The sequence below is a fragment of the Motacilla alba genome, chromosome 15 (genome assembly GCF_015832195.1).
Source record: "Motacilla alba alba isolate MOTALB_02 chromosome 15, Motacilla_alba_V1.0_pri, whole genome shotgun sequence".
Taxonomy (NCBI): domain Eukaryota; kingdom Metazoa; phylum Chordata; class Aves; order Passeriformes; family Motacillidae; genus Motacilla; species Motacilla alba.
This window is the reverse complement of record NC_052030.1, coordinates 8,795,552-8,811,545: the sequence shown is the minus strand read 5'-3', so window position 1 is coordinate 8,811,545 and position 15,994 is coordinate 8,795,552. Positions and strand designations below refer to the sequence as shown.

The 15,994-nt window shown below is 52.2% G+C and overlaps 1 protein-coding gene across 1 annotated transcript in view; it reads right to left on the bottom strand.

The window, feature by feature from the left end:
* MN1 (MN1 proto-oncogene, transcriptional regulator) overlaps window positions 1-14,824 on the bottom strand; it is a 34,748-nt gene extending 19,924 nt beyond the window's left edge. The window contains exon 1 of the mRNA XM_038152334.1: window positions 11,259-14,824. Within this exon, the coding sequence (XP_038008262.1) occupies window positions 11,259-14,691 (3,433 nt within the window). The 5' untranslated portion in view covers window positions 14,692-14,824. The remainder of the gene's footprint in view (window positions 1-11,258) is intronic.
* Between the last annotated feature and the right edge of the window lie 1,170 nt (window positions 14,825-15,994).

Here is a 15,994-nt window from a genome sequence, read left to right as displayed (position 1 = left end):
TGTAAGCCAAATTTTTGAGGGGGAGAGGAAAAAGGATGTGGTTTAGGGTGGTTTTTTTTCCTCTAAGGGCCAAGAAGAGTTTCGGTCTTCCCTCTCTTCTTCCTCACTTGAAGCAGAAACACCTCCTCTGATGCAGTTCCCAGGCCCAAATGCACACAAAGAGCAGAATGGGGCCATGTTATCACTCTGAAAAAACGGACATTCTGAGCTATAACATGCAGTAGTATGCTCAACCAAAACAAATGTATGCTACAAAAGACTCATTTTATCAGCATAAACAAATGCTCATTTCTCACTACAGTTTCATACCATTTGAAACTGAATATAATCCAAACAATAATTCCAAACAGTTGATGCTGGGATCCAAGTTTCCCTGACATACTGCCATCACACAGCAAGAACAACGTCAAGTAAAAGCAAAAGCAGTTTCAGAACTGACTGCTTCGAGTTTTACTGCATTTGCCTAATCTAGTACAAAGAAAGCAAACATAAAATTGAAAGTTTTTTAAACTCTTCATTTCATCATCAAGGATCTCATATTCAAGTGAATCTAAACCACCACAGCACAGTGGCCCTGTGTTTAACAAACAAAGCCAGTGACTTTTCAAGCACCACAGCAGGGCTCACTGAAGAAGCTGAAGCTCCGTGTTTTCTAAGCATTGTTCATTTGACATTCTTCACCTCTTTTTATTTTTTTATCCCTGCACTGGCTTTTATTAGCTTACTTCAGAAAATTAGTATAACAAAAATTTTATCTTTCAAAACAGACATTTAAAAGTGCAGCAGTTATGGAAATACAATTGGACAATGAACAGTTTTTATTCCCTCTACCTCGCCACACTCCGCACGGCAAAGCAGTAATTACAGGAATCTACTTCTGGTTTAAGCTCCACAGTAAGCTCTTTCCAAATTTAAGGCCAGCAACCAACCCTTCATTATGCTTAATAGGTAGACATAAAATGTAATTGTATCACAATCTCCCAGTGCACGTTCTCAGCTCTGAGGTTCACACGTGTCTGGCTCAAAAAAAGAGATATTTTATCTGTTCTTTTTCCTTAAGAGAAACACTGCAGCACCATTGGCATCAGCCACTCGAGGAAAACGACACAAAACACTAGAGGATCTGGAAAATTATTTGGAGTAAGGCTTCACTGTGTTGTTAAAACCTCACATTTCCAAAGCAGTGCTTGGTGGTCCACAGTACCAACAGGAGCAGCAGGAGCCCTGGCACAGTCAGGACCGTGCTCACCTGCCCCGGAGCACTGGGAGCAGGAAATTCCCTTCAGCCTTTCCCATTCTCACCTCAGCTAAAATAAGTAACATCAGGACACAGAACGTGAACTGATTTATCTACAGGACACACCACTTTGTCACGTAACATACAACACAACTTTGATGCACAGAGTTTAAAGGCAAAGCTCACCTAAATCACCAGGGCTGCCCTTGAGCTTTCCCCTGTTCCCCTGCACATTTTCCAGCCATCAGCCTCACACCCATCCTGCCAGCAGCACAAAGAACTGGCAAAAGATGGGATGAAACTTCAGTAATAATCCAGAATGAAGGAATGCTTTGCTATTCTCCCTTTTTTGTGATCTGCCTCTTTCAAAGTAGTTCATACGAGATTTGAATTATACTTGGGACAGCCCTTGTTTTTCCACTGCCTCCAGAACTATGGCATGGTAGGGAGAGCACAGGGAGCTGGGCTGCATGTGGTTCCTCCCAGAACAAAAAGAAAAGTATGTGCCTATATTTAGAGGTAGAAAAGGGAGCTATAGCATCCAGGAAAAAAAGAAATAAATCTTACTGTTTTTATCTTCAAAAAAGCATTTGTGTATTTGGTTTGTTTAAATCAAAAATGTGCCGCAAGCGTTTGACCCTCTATCCAGCAACAATAAAATCTGTTCTATCATAAAATACCAGCTGCTTTGCACTTTGAATAATAATACTATTTTTAAAGGGTTTCAGAATTATTGTCTCATAGATTGTGGTAGCTTTTATTACAATTACTGGGGAACTCCTTTTTTTTTCTTTTGTAGAATACAATCAATAAGCCCATTTATTATCTTCTTGCTGTTAAAACTGTATTTGGTCTGAAATTTTGGATTACTTGTCAGACTAGGCAAAAAACATTTTTCAGCCTAATATTTGGCACCAATAAAAATTAAAGCAATTGAGTCAGATCAAAAATATCTGTATTATTAGATGCAAACAGTTACTGGCAGGCTCAAGAGACACCCTTTTTCTAATTATCAGCTCAGTACCACTCCTGGAATAAGTCACACCAGGTGGTTGTGATCTGCTGGGCAGCTCAGACCTGGGGTCTGGGTCCTCCTCTCCCATCACCCAGGGGAGCAGGGAGGAGAAGCCCTCCTTTGGCGATGCTTCCAACCCCAGGCATCTGGAAGAGGTGAAAACCTTGCACCAAACTACTTCTGCAACATTTAGGTCACTTTTCCTGTTGCTAAGACTGACAAACCTATTCAGAAATTCACTCACACACAGATCAGAAGTGCCATAACTGGGATTTGGGTTTATTTTTTCCACAAGAGGAGAAATGCTGCCCCGGAGAGGGCAGTACAGCCGCGCCATCCTCACCAAACAAGGAATCCACTCAGAAATGAGATCACCAGGTGGGACAAGAGGCTCTCAGCCCTTCAATCCCTGCTCACACACACTTCCCAACCCAGCAGCATTCAGCACCAGCATGCCAGCCTTTCCTGGGTACCCAAGTGTCCTCCAGTTCCACTGTGCACCTCACCAGCATCCTCTGCCCAAGCCCTGGTGGCATCGCCCCGTGTTCTGGTGGTGAACCGGCAGCTGCCCAGCCCAACAACGCCTCTTTTATCTCATGTAGACAGTAAACCTTTAGCAGAGGGAACATCTCCCAAGTTTCTAAAGCACCGTGGCAATTTATGGTACAATAAATATGATCTTAAATAAAAATAATCCTAAAGTGGGACCTGAATATGGACTCCGCTGCGCTCTAAATCACACGTAGACCCCAATCTCGGTAAGTACGATGGCGATGCCTGGACTGCCTGAGCCATCCAGCCAGGAGCAGGAACGCTGTGCAGACATTCCCTCCCTGCCCGAGCCATCCAGCCAGGAGCAGGAACGCTGTGCAGACATTCCCTCCGTGCCCGAGCCATCCAGCCAGGAGCAGGAACGCTGTGCAGACATTCCTTCCCTGCCCGTTCCCGCTCGCAGCCTCACCTCCAACAGTGCAGGGGAGGGAAGGCTCAGCCCCATTCCCCAGGGAGCAGCGCTGCTTGCAATGATGCGCAGCTGTGCCTCAGACCCACAGCATCCTCTGCCTCTTCTGACTGCTCTCACCTGAGACCAAAAGGCTTTTAAATGCCATTATGGAGGAATATTATACCCACCCACCCACCCATCCCTCCAAAAAAAAAAAAAAAATTAGTGGAAGATTTTTCTAGGAAAGAGATCCTAAAATTCTGACCAGACAATAACCCCAGCCCAACCTCCATTTCCTATGTTAATAGATCAATTTAAATCTTTCTAGCAAAATGGTTTCAGGCTACATTATAAAAAAGAAAAAAGTCATGCCTTTCTTCTGAAACTGCATTTTGGGAGAGGATTAAGGAGGAAGGAAGGATATGACTCTTTCCAGGGCTTTGTAATGTATTTGCTTCGCACAGCAAATTAATATTCTCAATTTTAACTCAGGAGTACATTCTTAATTAGGGTATGAAATGTTTTAAAATTTCCTTCACTTTACAAATGGCTGCTTTTTCAATTAACTGTGCTTCCCCAGCCTCAGGATGATCTTTCTATTAGCAACAGAATGCTTTCGAGTATTTTGCGAATACTAATTCACAAAATTAATTAAATGCAGACTTAACTCTGAAAACATATATTTTACCACCAAAAAACCCTGCTGTCTTCCAACTACTGACCAATCACAGGCTTTGCAGGGATCAAGGGGATCAAGTCCTAAAGGCCCAGCAGTCAGAACTGAAGGTAGGAGAGTTAAAAGGAAAAAAAACAAAGTTCTTCGTTTTGCATTTTAAATGCTCCAAACACAGAGGGGGATAAAAAAAAGATAAATATCCCAAAGTTCACACAAAGTGGCTGCGGGAGCAGGACTGTGGCACGTCTCTCCCATTGCTCACAGTCAGAGCTAGCAGAGCCCTTCGAGCTCCCACACGTGTTGTCCATGTTTAAACTCAAATAAACTGTATTTATTTCGATGTAAAAAATCTATCAAAGCAGCACTTAAACATAACCAGATTTCTGCTTACCAAACCAAAAAAAGCTTTTTTTGACAAATGTTAAAAGCTAATAAAAAATGTAGACCGCCTAGCGTCACGCTCGGTGGTGTTACGTTAAAACACTGAACAGACACAAACAGATTTGCTGGAATTGAAAACAAACAGACACCAAGTGCCCCGCTGCAGGGTCTGGGCAGCACCTCAGCCTGCAGGCTCCTGCTCGGGAGCTGCCCCTGACGGATGCGCACGTGCGTCCCAGGGAGCGGCACCGGCGGCGGTGCCAGAGCAGCTCCTGCCCAGACGGGCAAGGCAAAACTTGGGGAAATGTTACTTCCAAATGGATCAGACCCAATCCTACAGAGAGGGATTTGCCCTATGTGTGAGTCAAGAGTCTCAAAAGGGCACAAGCAGAGAGCAAAGATGCTCCTATGGCAATGTCAGTGCTGCTACAAAAAATAACCCAAGAACAGGAAAGAAACGCAGAACAGTGGTGACCACGTATTTTTGCATTAGTATGGATAAAAAGTGCAACATTAAGAAAGGCACATTTCTAGACCATCCAGTCTTAAAACTCATTACATCAACTAAGGAAAATGCATTCACCCCATCCAGATGCTTTTGTCATTTGCCAGGAGATGAGCGGAACATGAAGCCTTAGAGGAGAGGGCACTGGTGAGGAGAGGAGAAGGGGTGCTGAAGAGGGGAACAGTAAAGCAGTATCATCTAAGATGTTCTCTTTGAAGTATTAAGAAAGCCAGCTTGTAAAATTAATGGATTAGACCTCCAGCTGTTCAATTCTCAGCTTTAAATTTAGAAGGCATTTGAATTTGGAACATTGACACATAATCCATAAAATATATTTAAATTTGTAAAAAAACCCCAAAATCCTTTGTATTAAAAGGCCACTAATAACTCAGAATGTTTTAACTGCACTAACACAAAAGCATCTAGCAAAGGAAAAGCAGCAAACTACGAAGAATCACAGTATTTTTATATAAGCCTGTCATCTAATCACTGTGTGTAAACTGGGTCTATCTACAGAACAGCAAAAATTCAGAATCACATTTTAAAAACCGAGAAATCTAACCAAGACCAGGAAGGTGAGGGCACACCTTGAATTTCCTGGGTGATTCCACAGCTTCACCTATTTAATTTCCGTAAGGTTCCCCATGTCCCTTACCCAGGATCTGTTGCACAGCCAGCCATGTTCTGAACAGCCCTCACTAACAGACGCTCTCATTTAAAAACACCTCTCAAAAACCAAAACTATTTCATATTTAAAAATAAACAACACACCAATCTCAAACACGCCCTGCAAACCTTAATCACGTGTTTACAGGGGCAAACATCGTTCTTTTCAACGGTTTAGATTTTTCAATGGAAAAGCTGGACCAGCTGGGCAGGGAGGCGGATGCCGGCCGGAGCCGCAGCGCGATGGCGAGGTGGCTACCAGCGCCTGACGCCCACCGCCCGCGCTGCATCCAGCACGCTCCAGCCCGAAACACGCACAAGGACAACCTATTCTGTACCAGAGATACAACAGGGAGTGATCCTCTGCCTCCAATTTGACAGGTCTCTTTCAACGTTCTCAATGCGCATGAGAAATTATGTCATTAAACGGCTTCTGGTATTTCGGTAAATTTAGCGTTAACAAAGCATACAAGTTAGGCCACCTGAAGATTCATTTTAGAACGGGCTGTGCGCTTTCTGAGGACACTCTCCTCACACTCAAGATTTAGCAGAAATACAAGAGAAACCGCTGACTGAAAATGTACAGTAATTTGTCTAGCACTAAAATTTTATATGGCCACATAAAGGCATTTTACAGTACCAAAACCTTTCCCTGGTATAGAATACTACCGAGGCTGGGAGTCAGCTGGTTCAAATAAAAGCAGCCTATTTAGTTTCAGGTTAGACTTTTGTTTGATGCCTTATTCTTTGTTCTACAAAAGCAACAACAAATTGTAGCTATAGATACTGCTAATTAATAACACTTTTTATCAAAATATTATTTGCAGTTCTATGGTCGAGCATTCCACTATATGATTGGTTAAAAAAAAAACAGGTATTGTACCTTAAAAAGTAAGAGGAGACACGGTGTAATACATCACAGATCAAAATAAATCTATGCTGTCATCCAAGCTCATATATAAATACTACGTCTAATTCATTTCCTTTTACATCATACATAAAGATCTGAAGCACACTCACACACCAATTTCAAGAAACATCTCCCTCGAAGTCTGTCTCACGCAGATCCCCACACCAAGTGTGTGCAAAACAACCCCAATAAAACTCACCTTGCAACTGAGTGGGCCATTAGAAAATATCAGACTTTGGGGCAAGGAAGGACCAGGATGCAAAACAGGTAATCTGCATTCATTCAAACGCAGCTAGATTGCCCACTGAAATGAGAACAGGCAAATCTAGAGACCAAAAATTAACAGCCAGACAGACGGTGGATGCAAAGGCAAACACTGACCACAGTTGTTACTGAAATGCCAATAAATTTACACATTTCCTGCACTAAATATTTTAGTATATCACAACAAGAGGAAATACTACTGAAAATTCTGTCCCTTGCTTTTTCTAATATATGCCATAAAGGTCGACAAGCACACTGCTACAGAATGTTTATAAAACAAAGGAAAATATTTCTAAACAGAACCATTTTCTAGTAAAAAAGTATTAAAAATTATAGTCAGTCAAGGTAAACAATGGAGAATTTCTATCATTCATATGAGGCCAAACAGGGGCAACCCTTCAAAAAAAATTTTTAACAGGTTAGAAAAGTTTAAAACATCATTTTAAATTCAAATCTTACACACACCAAACTCTCTCCCAGGATAAGCAGCGGGAGCGTTCTTCCCTCGTCACTCTGATAGCTAATCCAGATGATTTAATGAAGATATAGATTTGATATTTGTGGAGTATATTGTGTAACTCCAAGACAAAGGCAATAGCTTATTTTTTCACTAAATTGCTAAAATTGTGTAAGTTTCAGCAGCCCAGTGAGACAAAGCAGCATCGGGAATCACAGCCCCCTCGCTGGAAAAGGCGCTGAGCTCTGCTGCTGAACTCGCTCCCACAGCGCTCACACACAGCCGCTCACAGCACACCGCTTGCAGTGAGGGTTCAGTGCCTGAAAAACCTCACCACAGGTCTGACAAACTCAGCCCCAGTAAACAAACACAGTCCCTCGGTAAAGCCTCTAAAAGAACTAAGCAGCATTTAAAATAAAGCAGGCAGCAGAATGCACTGGAAAGGGAAAGAAAACAAAGGCTCCTGGCTGCATCTGGACCAAATTTGACCTTTGTTAATGTATTTCTAGTAATTCACAGATGTTACACACTGCTCCAGCGAGAGGGTTGGCCTGTGGGCTCATTCCAGTGACAGGTTCGGTGTAACAATGAAATATGAACAAAAACTCACAGATGAAGGCTAACGGTGCCGCGTGGCACGTGCCCGTCAGCCCGGACTGACGAGCCCAACAGCCACCGAGCAGCAAAACACACTCCCATCCTTTCCACCTGCACAGTTCTAGGTACATACTGATGTCTTCACCTGTCATCTGCAGTATGGGACTTTCAAAATTTCAATTAAAAACTGAAAACCAGAACCCCACCAGCACTTAATTAGTGGGCTTCTAAAGAATACTAATACACATTTCGCTGAAGGGGAACTGGTCAAACCAGGAAAACCCCATTAAACTGGCCCTGGATTTTTAAGTGAATTTGAACTGGTTATTCTTTGTCAGCTAGAGCTGTGGGGTTGGAAGTCAAGACAGCCCCTCTAGACTCAGTGTTATTTATCTCTCACTCCCAGCTCAAGCTGCTAGGCAGAGGAAAACACGAAACTCTAGAAAGCATTTTCAGGAGGAAAAAAACCCAAAACCTACCAGCTACTTCACATAAAACATGTTGGTACAAGAAATGATGCATCAGAGAAAACTCCTTACAGAAAACACATTTCAGGGCAGAGCCATGTCCAGGCAGCATTACTAATACCACATTCCGGAATGGAACGTGAACGCACGCACAGAGCTCGCGGCAGGCCAGCGCCGGAGGTGTCACACCTCACAGCACCGGAGTCTGCTCTCAGCAACCTCCAGACCCACAGCTCACACAACTGCCAGAGATCAGCGAATCATTTTAACACCATGATGGGGAAAAAAGGTGAGCTCCGAGGAATCTGAGCAGCCATTAAAACAACTCAAGTTGTTTCCCCCATAACCTGCGCATTAACGGAGTACTTGAGAAGTTCCTGATCCTGCTGTATTTTGGGGAGCCTGCTCTTTCCATCATGGACAGCACTGAAGTCGGACCCTCTGGTCCTGGAGAGTGGCAGGCAGTGAACAAAGTGCCCAGCACTGCACCGAGGGGAAGCTGCCCCCCAACACCCACCACCCTTTCCTCCACCTCCCTGCACCTGAGGAGCCGCCGGTGCCAATCGCAGCAGTGCCACAGTGGGAATAAATCCTGGACCGCTCTCACGGCAGGCGTAAATCAGAAGCCCCAAACAAGCCTCCACTGAGGAGGACCCCGGGTCTAATGCTGGTCTCACCAACACTGCCCAGCCCCAAAACAGTGCCCACCTTCCAGCACGGAACGCAGAGGAACTGCCTGAATTCAGAGGAGCGCTGTCTGGAGCCTGCGCATCCACCTGGACACTGGGTTTCTGCTGGAGCAAACACCACAGTGCAAATCCCAGCCGACTGAGAAGGTTTCAAATCTCAGCCCATGTCTAAAGGAAGCCTTTTCTTAAACACAGTTTCACACACTCAGGGGTATGGCAATGTTAAGTTTAATTATTTCTACTGACCGAGGTGAACAGCCTGTTTTGTCTCACCCATTGTATCTTTATCATCGCTAACAACAGTTTAAGTAAATCTCTGTGAGTCTGTATAAATTTCCTCATCCGAGGAACCAGCCCATTCAAATCCCTCAAGTGACTAAAGCATGAACCAACCCGAGCGCCTCTGCATTGTTGTGGAACTGGTTTGCTATTTTATGTTAAGCCTCTGAAATACTAAAACATATCCTTATATAGGAACACTGATTAAATGGTTTTCCTTCCAAGTGATGAACTGTTTTAACACCAACATTGTGGTTATCGCGACCAGAAAGCAATTACTTCTTTCACTAGCTGTTACTAAGAATAGCTGTGATCAAAGTGACTGGAGGAGTGCTGTTAAAAGACGCTGCAGAAGCATCGCTCCATATGACACACATACACACACACAAAATATAGATCATTTAAAACCAAATTACACTTTTAATAAATGCGCTATTTGGAATTAAATCGCTACTCGGGATTTCTTTTAAATCACTGCTCAGGATTTCTTTTTTTTCATCCAGGAAGTCGAGATCTACAGAAGAAGTTATTCTTTCAAAATCTATTTCTAAACACAGCACAGTGCGAGATCTGTGTATCTGTGTGTGTGAAAGTGCACACGTAACGGGGTGCGTGTGGTGTGAGAGAACGTATGTATGTGCTTGAGCCTGCCAAGGCAGAAGTAACAGGAACTGTGATTTGTGCTAACTAGCTATTGATCCAGTCAGATCTAGATGTTGTGTACAAGAAACAATAAAAGAGAAGGGGCCAGGAAGGATGCTGTGTGCAACTCCATTTAAAAATGGAAAAGAAGGGCCCCAAACAAACCAATTTATGTCCTTGCCTGGGTGAAGCATGGAGAATGCTGATGGGCTTCCTCGGGTCTGCCGTGCATGCTAAACACTCTGCTCGAAATGAGAGTCTCCTGCGCTGGGCATTAAACATGAACAAAGAGACAAACCGTGGGGGCTAGGATTCACGCTTCAGGAAGCCAAAGCTGCAAAGCCAACCAGAACCAGGTTAGGAAACAGCCCAGTTTCCTAACCAGCTCCCTTCTAATTTCACCAACAACTTTCTTAGCAAAATTACTAAATGTGGAGGCTGTAAAAAGTCAGTCTCTACTACCAGAGATAATGAAAACAATTTCAAACTACACTGCAGCACCAAAATATCACCTTTCCTAGGCACAAATAATGAGTTTATATTGTGTAAACTGCACACATGTATTTCTAGCACACCAAAACCCACCCGCCTGCCCTCAGATAGCAGGTACAGCATGTGCACCCATTGTAACAATCACACATACAGCTAGGCAGGTTGCAAAATAGGGATTTGATAAGATAAAATAGAAAGCAATTGAATCTATAATCATCCTTATCTTAAACAGCTTTTATAATAGAGGGTTTCCCATTAAAATATTTTTTCCTAAGCCTGGGGAATTATGATGCCCTCTGGACACAAGGAAGGATCAAAAATGACAACTAATGTCAAAATTAAACATCTGTCAACTAAGCAAGTTTTACACTAACAGATCCAGAGCCTTATTTTAAACTGCTTTTCAGTTAAATCAAAAATAATTTGTTACAAGCCGTTCAGTTCAGTACCACATTGCTGTGGGCTCCAAATGCAAGCAGGGGGCACCTGGACCTGAAGGGGCAGAACTACCACCAAATTCATGTTTTTGTGGTTAGAGAAAACCTCAGTCACAGTTTTGGGAAAGTGGCTGGAAGGTTAAGCTGGCACCAGGCTGTATGAGAGCCCCCTCCTCAGCACCCCATGCCTGGTGGGACCCTGCAGGAGCCCCCTCCTCAGAACCTCAGGCTGCAGCTCCCTTCTGCAGCCTCCCAGGCCCAGGAGCTCAGGTGAGGCTCACTGGGAGCCCCTCTGCTTAGCACCCCCACCTACCCATTCTCTAGGAGGCATGATGGGGACAGGGCTGGCAGCAGAGATGCCATGGGGCAGGTGTCACCTGGGCCAGTCAGGCAGCAAGCACTTTGTCCCGACACTGCCCCTCCCCATCAGAGCCACCCAGCATCCTGCAGCCCCCAGACAGGGAAGGTGCCTGGCACCCCCCAGGGGTGGAGCCAGTGTGTGCCCAGAGTACCAGAGCTGCAGCCTCACCATGTCCCCTTCCCTGAGCAGCCCACAGCCACCCCTACCCCTGTGCCAGCACCCCTGTGGGACAACCGATACCTTCTTTGCTGGGGTTCGGGGGCTTGGGCTTCTCCCAGGGCGCCATGGGCTTGTCCTCCTCCTGCCCCTCCATCAGGGCCTTCTCTCCAGGCAGGTACCAGGTGGAATTGTGCTCTGCCATCAGGGAGTCCAGGTCGATGGTGCTCATGGTGCCCTTGACACCCTCCGAGCAGCAGCTGCCCAGGTCACTGTCCCCATTCTGCCCCGCACACTCCCCCTTCTTGCTCTTCAACCCCAAGGGCTGGTCTTCCGAGATGCTGAACTGCTGCCGCTGGAGCTGGATCTGTGCCTGCAGGATCTCCAGGGGGTGGATCTCATCCTGGGCCGAGGTGCTCGTGGGGGTCCGCACCTGCTCCATGCTTGGCGTGCCAGGGTGAGCGCCCGCCGTGGTGCTGAGCCCATAGCTGTCGGGGGTCGAGGTAGATGTACTGAGAAGGCCAAGGGCCAGGGGCTTCTGTCCGTTGAGAAGTGCGTGCTCCCCGCGGGGCAGCTTGGGCGAGCCACCCAGCAGCGGGCTACGGGTGGGCTTGGAGGTGGCATTGTCAGAGCTGGAGGACACCTCGTCCTCGTTGCCATAGCTGGTGCTGACCTCGTCGGGAAAGTCCACGTGCGGGGAGCTGCCGTCTGACTTGGTCACGCTCTGGATGCCGCTGTCCAGGGAGGACATCAGGTCGGGCTGCTCCGCCAGCAACAGTTCACTGCCCTTGCCCCAGGATGGTGAGGTCAGGGGCTTGTCATGAGGGGTGCCTCCGCCGCGCTCAGCGCCCGCAGCCCCCGGCGGGGCCCCCGCCGCCACCGGCACTGCCGGCTGCCCTGGGCTGACACCGGCTCCCCCGCCCTCGGCAGCTGAGAACTTCTCAAAAAACGTGCCGGGGCTGACGTGCCCACTGTCCCGTTTCCGGCGACCCCGACCCCGCCCGCCACCCGCCTTCCCCTCGCCACCGGCCACCGGCTCCAGCGCGTAGCCGGGCGAGAGGCTGCTCTCCGCGGGCAGCAGCGGGGCAGTGCCTGCCGCTTTGCCCGTGCCGCCCCCACCTACTGCTGGCCCTGCTGGGAAGTAGTCCGGGGCAGCAGGTGGCGGGTCAGGCTCGGCCTGGCTGAGCTTGCGCTTGGCCTCGGCCGGGCTCTTCTTGTTGAAGGTGACGTTGAGGTTGGGAGCGCCCAGACTCGCGATCATGTTTTGGCAGGCAGTGGAGAGGGCAGCCAGGCAGCTCTGCCCGAAGACATTGTCCTTGCTGGCCGCCTTGCTGAAGGAGCCCAGCGAGAGGGCACCCAGCTTGCTGGCAGCGGGCCGTGGTGGGGGTGGCGGGGGAAACTCGGGCGGGGGCGGTGGGTAGGCACCTGGCGAGGCGCTGAGGGCAGGCGCAGCCCCGTGGGCCGCCGGCTGCCGCGCCGCCGCCCCAAAGGGGAAGCCAGGCTGAGCGGCGAAGTCGGCGGGGCCGCGGCGCTCAGCGGGGGCACTGGGCAGTGCCACACCGCTGCCTGGTGACTGCAGCTGCGAGAGGCCACCCATTGCGGGTGTGAAGGGCGGATGGACGCCGGGCGACGGCAGGGCCTGCGCCGGCCCCTCGCCTGCCATCCGCAGGGGCTCCTGCAGCCCCAGCCCGCTGGCACCCGGCCGGAAGAGCACGGCAGGGCCACCCGGCTGCAGGCCCAGCTCGTGGGGGGCTGCCTCGGCTGGTAGCCCGGGCGCTGCCAAGCGCCTCGGCAGCAGCTCCCCGGGCGGCGGCGGCCCTGCGAACCAGGCGCTGTCGGGGGCCAGGTGCGGCGCCGGCGCATCGAAGCTGCGGCCGCCACCGGCCTCCCGCTCGAAGGCTGGCGGGGGCAGGCTGCCGGGTGCGCCCACCTCACCATGATGCCCCAGCTGCTGCAGACTGGGCGGCCGCAGGCGCTGCTGGCTTCGCGAGGCCATCTGCTTCATCACCAGGGCCGCGTTCTGGCGCTGCGCCAGCGCCGGGTGCTCAGGGCCGCCGTGGGGCAATGGGCCCCCAAAGGCCTCAGGTGCCGGCGGGGTGAACTCGCCCGGCAGGCCAGGGTAGGCCGTCGGGGAAAGGTGACTCTCCATGGCCGGGCCGTGCATGCCGCCGCCCCAGGAGGCACAGCGCTCGACGCCAGGAGTGTTGGGGAAGTCAAACCGCGGCCTCTTGGCGACGCTCACGTAGGGGGCATCGAAGTGCTGCAGTCTTTGATTTGGTGGCTGTTGCGGAGGAGGGTGCTGCATATTAAACACGGGGTCGGTGTAGGGATGCATATTCCTGTTCTCCAGTCTGTGAATAGGGTATTCAAACTGTGCATGCTGGTTCTGCATTATGGGCCCATTGTCCTGCAGGTTGGAGTTGGGAGCGTTGGCTTCTGTTTGCTGTTGCCTAGGGATGGCTGGCGGGCAGGAGTTCTGTCTGGCCAGCAAGCCCGGCGGCTGCTGCGGTGCTTGCGGTGGTGGTGGCGGCTGCTGCTGCTGCTGCATCAGCGGGTGCCTGGCGTTGGCCCCCGGCTCCAGACTGGCCGACATCTTCCGCGCCCCCCCGAAGCGCTCGAAGAAGACGCCGTGCTGCTGCGGCGGGTGCGCCTTGGCCACGGCCATGCCCGGCGCCCGGGGCAGGGCGGGCGCCCCCGCGAAGCTGCCGCCCGCCGGCACCTGCCGCCCGCCGCCGTAGTGCGGCAGCTGCCCCTCAGGCTCCGACGGGGAGAAGACGGGCAGCTCGAAGTGGCTGGCAGGGCCGTCGCCAGGGTAATTGTATTCCAGCGAGTCCACGCCGCCCTGCGCCGGCAGCCGCCGCGGCTCCAGGCCGTGGGGCTCGGAGGAGCCGGCCGCCGGCAGCCCGTGGAAGGAGGCAGCGCGGTTGGGGGACTGGTCGAGGGGCAGGCAGGGCGCCGGCACGGCGTGGCTGGCGGCGCCGGCGCCGTGGTGCTGGAAATCGGGCAAGGTCCCGGGGCGCTGCTGCCCGAAGCCCTCGCCGCTCTGGCCCTCGGCCATGTGCTCGTAGCCGTCGGCGAACGCCGTCTGCCCGCCCAGCGCACCGCTGTAGCCCAGAAGGCGCCCGCCGTGCACGCAGGAGGCGCCGGGGTCGGGCCCGAAGCCGCCGCCGAAGTGCGGGGGGTGCTGGTGCGGGTGGGGGGCGCCGCCGGGGCCGCCGTGCGGCTGCTGTCCGCCGAAGAAGCCGTGCACGGGCGGCTGCATGCCGCCGCCGTGCAGCTCGGCGGGGCCGCGGCCCGGGAAGCCGTAGCCGTCCCCGGCCAGGCTCATGTTCATGCCCAGGAGGGGCGGCTCGCCCAGCGCTCCCAGGGCCGGGTCCGCCGGTGCTGGGCCGCCGCCGGGGAAGGCCGGCGCCTTGAAGTGCGCGCTCATGCTCAGTCCGGGCTGGCCGAAGCCCCGCTCCGCCTGCCCGCCGCTCCGGCCGCTGTTCTGCGGCTCGAACTGCTCCAGCCCGAACATCCTGCGCGGCTCCTCAGCAGGGCATGGCTGCTCCGCGCCGCTCCGCCGTCCCGCTGCCCGCCGCTCCCCGCTGCTCCGCTCCGCGCCACTCGGCCGCCCCCGCTCACATCCTGCCGCGCCGCCGGCACCGGCCGCTCGCCCGCGCTCACCCCGCCGCTCGCCGCTCGCTGCTGCCCGAGAGCCGACGGGGCGGCGCGCCGCCGCTCACAGGCTCCGGCGCCCGGGAGCTGCGCGCCGCATCGCCGGCCGGCCGTGCGCTCCCGCGGCTCGCAGCGCTCCGGCGGCGGCGGGGCCGGGGCGCGGGGCCGGGCGGGCGCTGCGAGGGCTGCGCCGCGCTCCCCGCGCGCTGCCGCGCTCTCACCCAGCGCTGGCGGAGCAGCAACAAGTTTTGCATTTCAGCGATGAATTTCAGCCATCGGGGCTGCGCCAATGAGCGCCGCGGTCCGGGGCGGGGCTGCCGTTAAGGTGGCTCCGCCGCCGGCCCCGTGCCCCGCCCGCACCGCGCCCCGCACCGCCCCCCGTGCCCGGCGGCGCCGCTGCTCCCGCGGCGCACGGAGCGCGGGCGGACGGGGAGGTGCGCGGTACAGCGGGGTCCCGGAGCGGGGTCCTGAAACGGGGCGGGGGACACTGGAGCTGGCACCGAGTGGCGGGTGTGGGGAGCCACTGCCCGCCGGGGCGAAAGCCGCCCGGCAGCCCCGAGCCCGGGGGAACAGGAGCGGCCCCGCCGGCCCGCCCCGAGCCGGGCACCGCACGGAGCCTCGCGGCGAGCGGGCGCTGCGGCAGCGGGGGGAGTCACCGTTCCCCCGGAGTGACAAACACCCACCCGGCCAGGGGGCCCACAGATCGCCGGCGGGACACGGTGCTTCAGGTGCTCGCGGATGCACATGTCGATAGTTTAAAGAAATAGTAATGAATATTGCTCCCACCGAAAAAAAAATGAGATCTATAAATAAGCGGCTGAAGACTGTTTGTATATGGCAGGAGAGTTTTAACGGGATTTTTTTCTGCAGGATCAGGATGCTGCGCTGTGATTAAATATTGATTTTGTGTAATTAGTTTTCATGTGAACTATCCTCCTTGCTGATGGCCTGGAGATTTCAGAACTGGCGAAGAAATGGAATTGGACGTGGAAATTATTACTTAGCGAAGTGACAAGGGGGGAAGAGGGGGGCGCGGGGCTCGAGCTGCGGGGCGGGCACCGGGGTGGAAAACGCAGTACGCGCGGCGCGACCGCGGCACAAAGGAACGAAGGGGACGTCTCGCTCTCGCTCCTCGCTACGGGAACGGCGGCACCGGAGGAAGG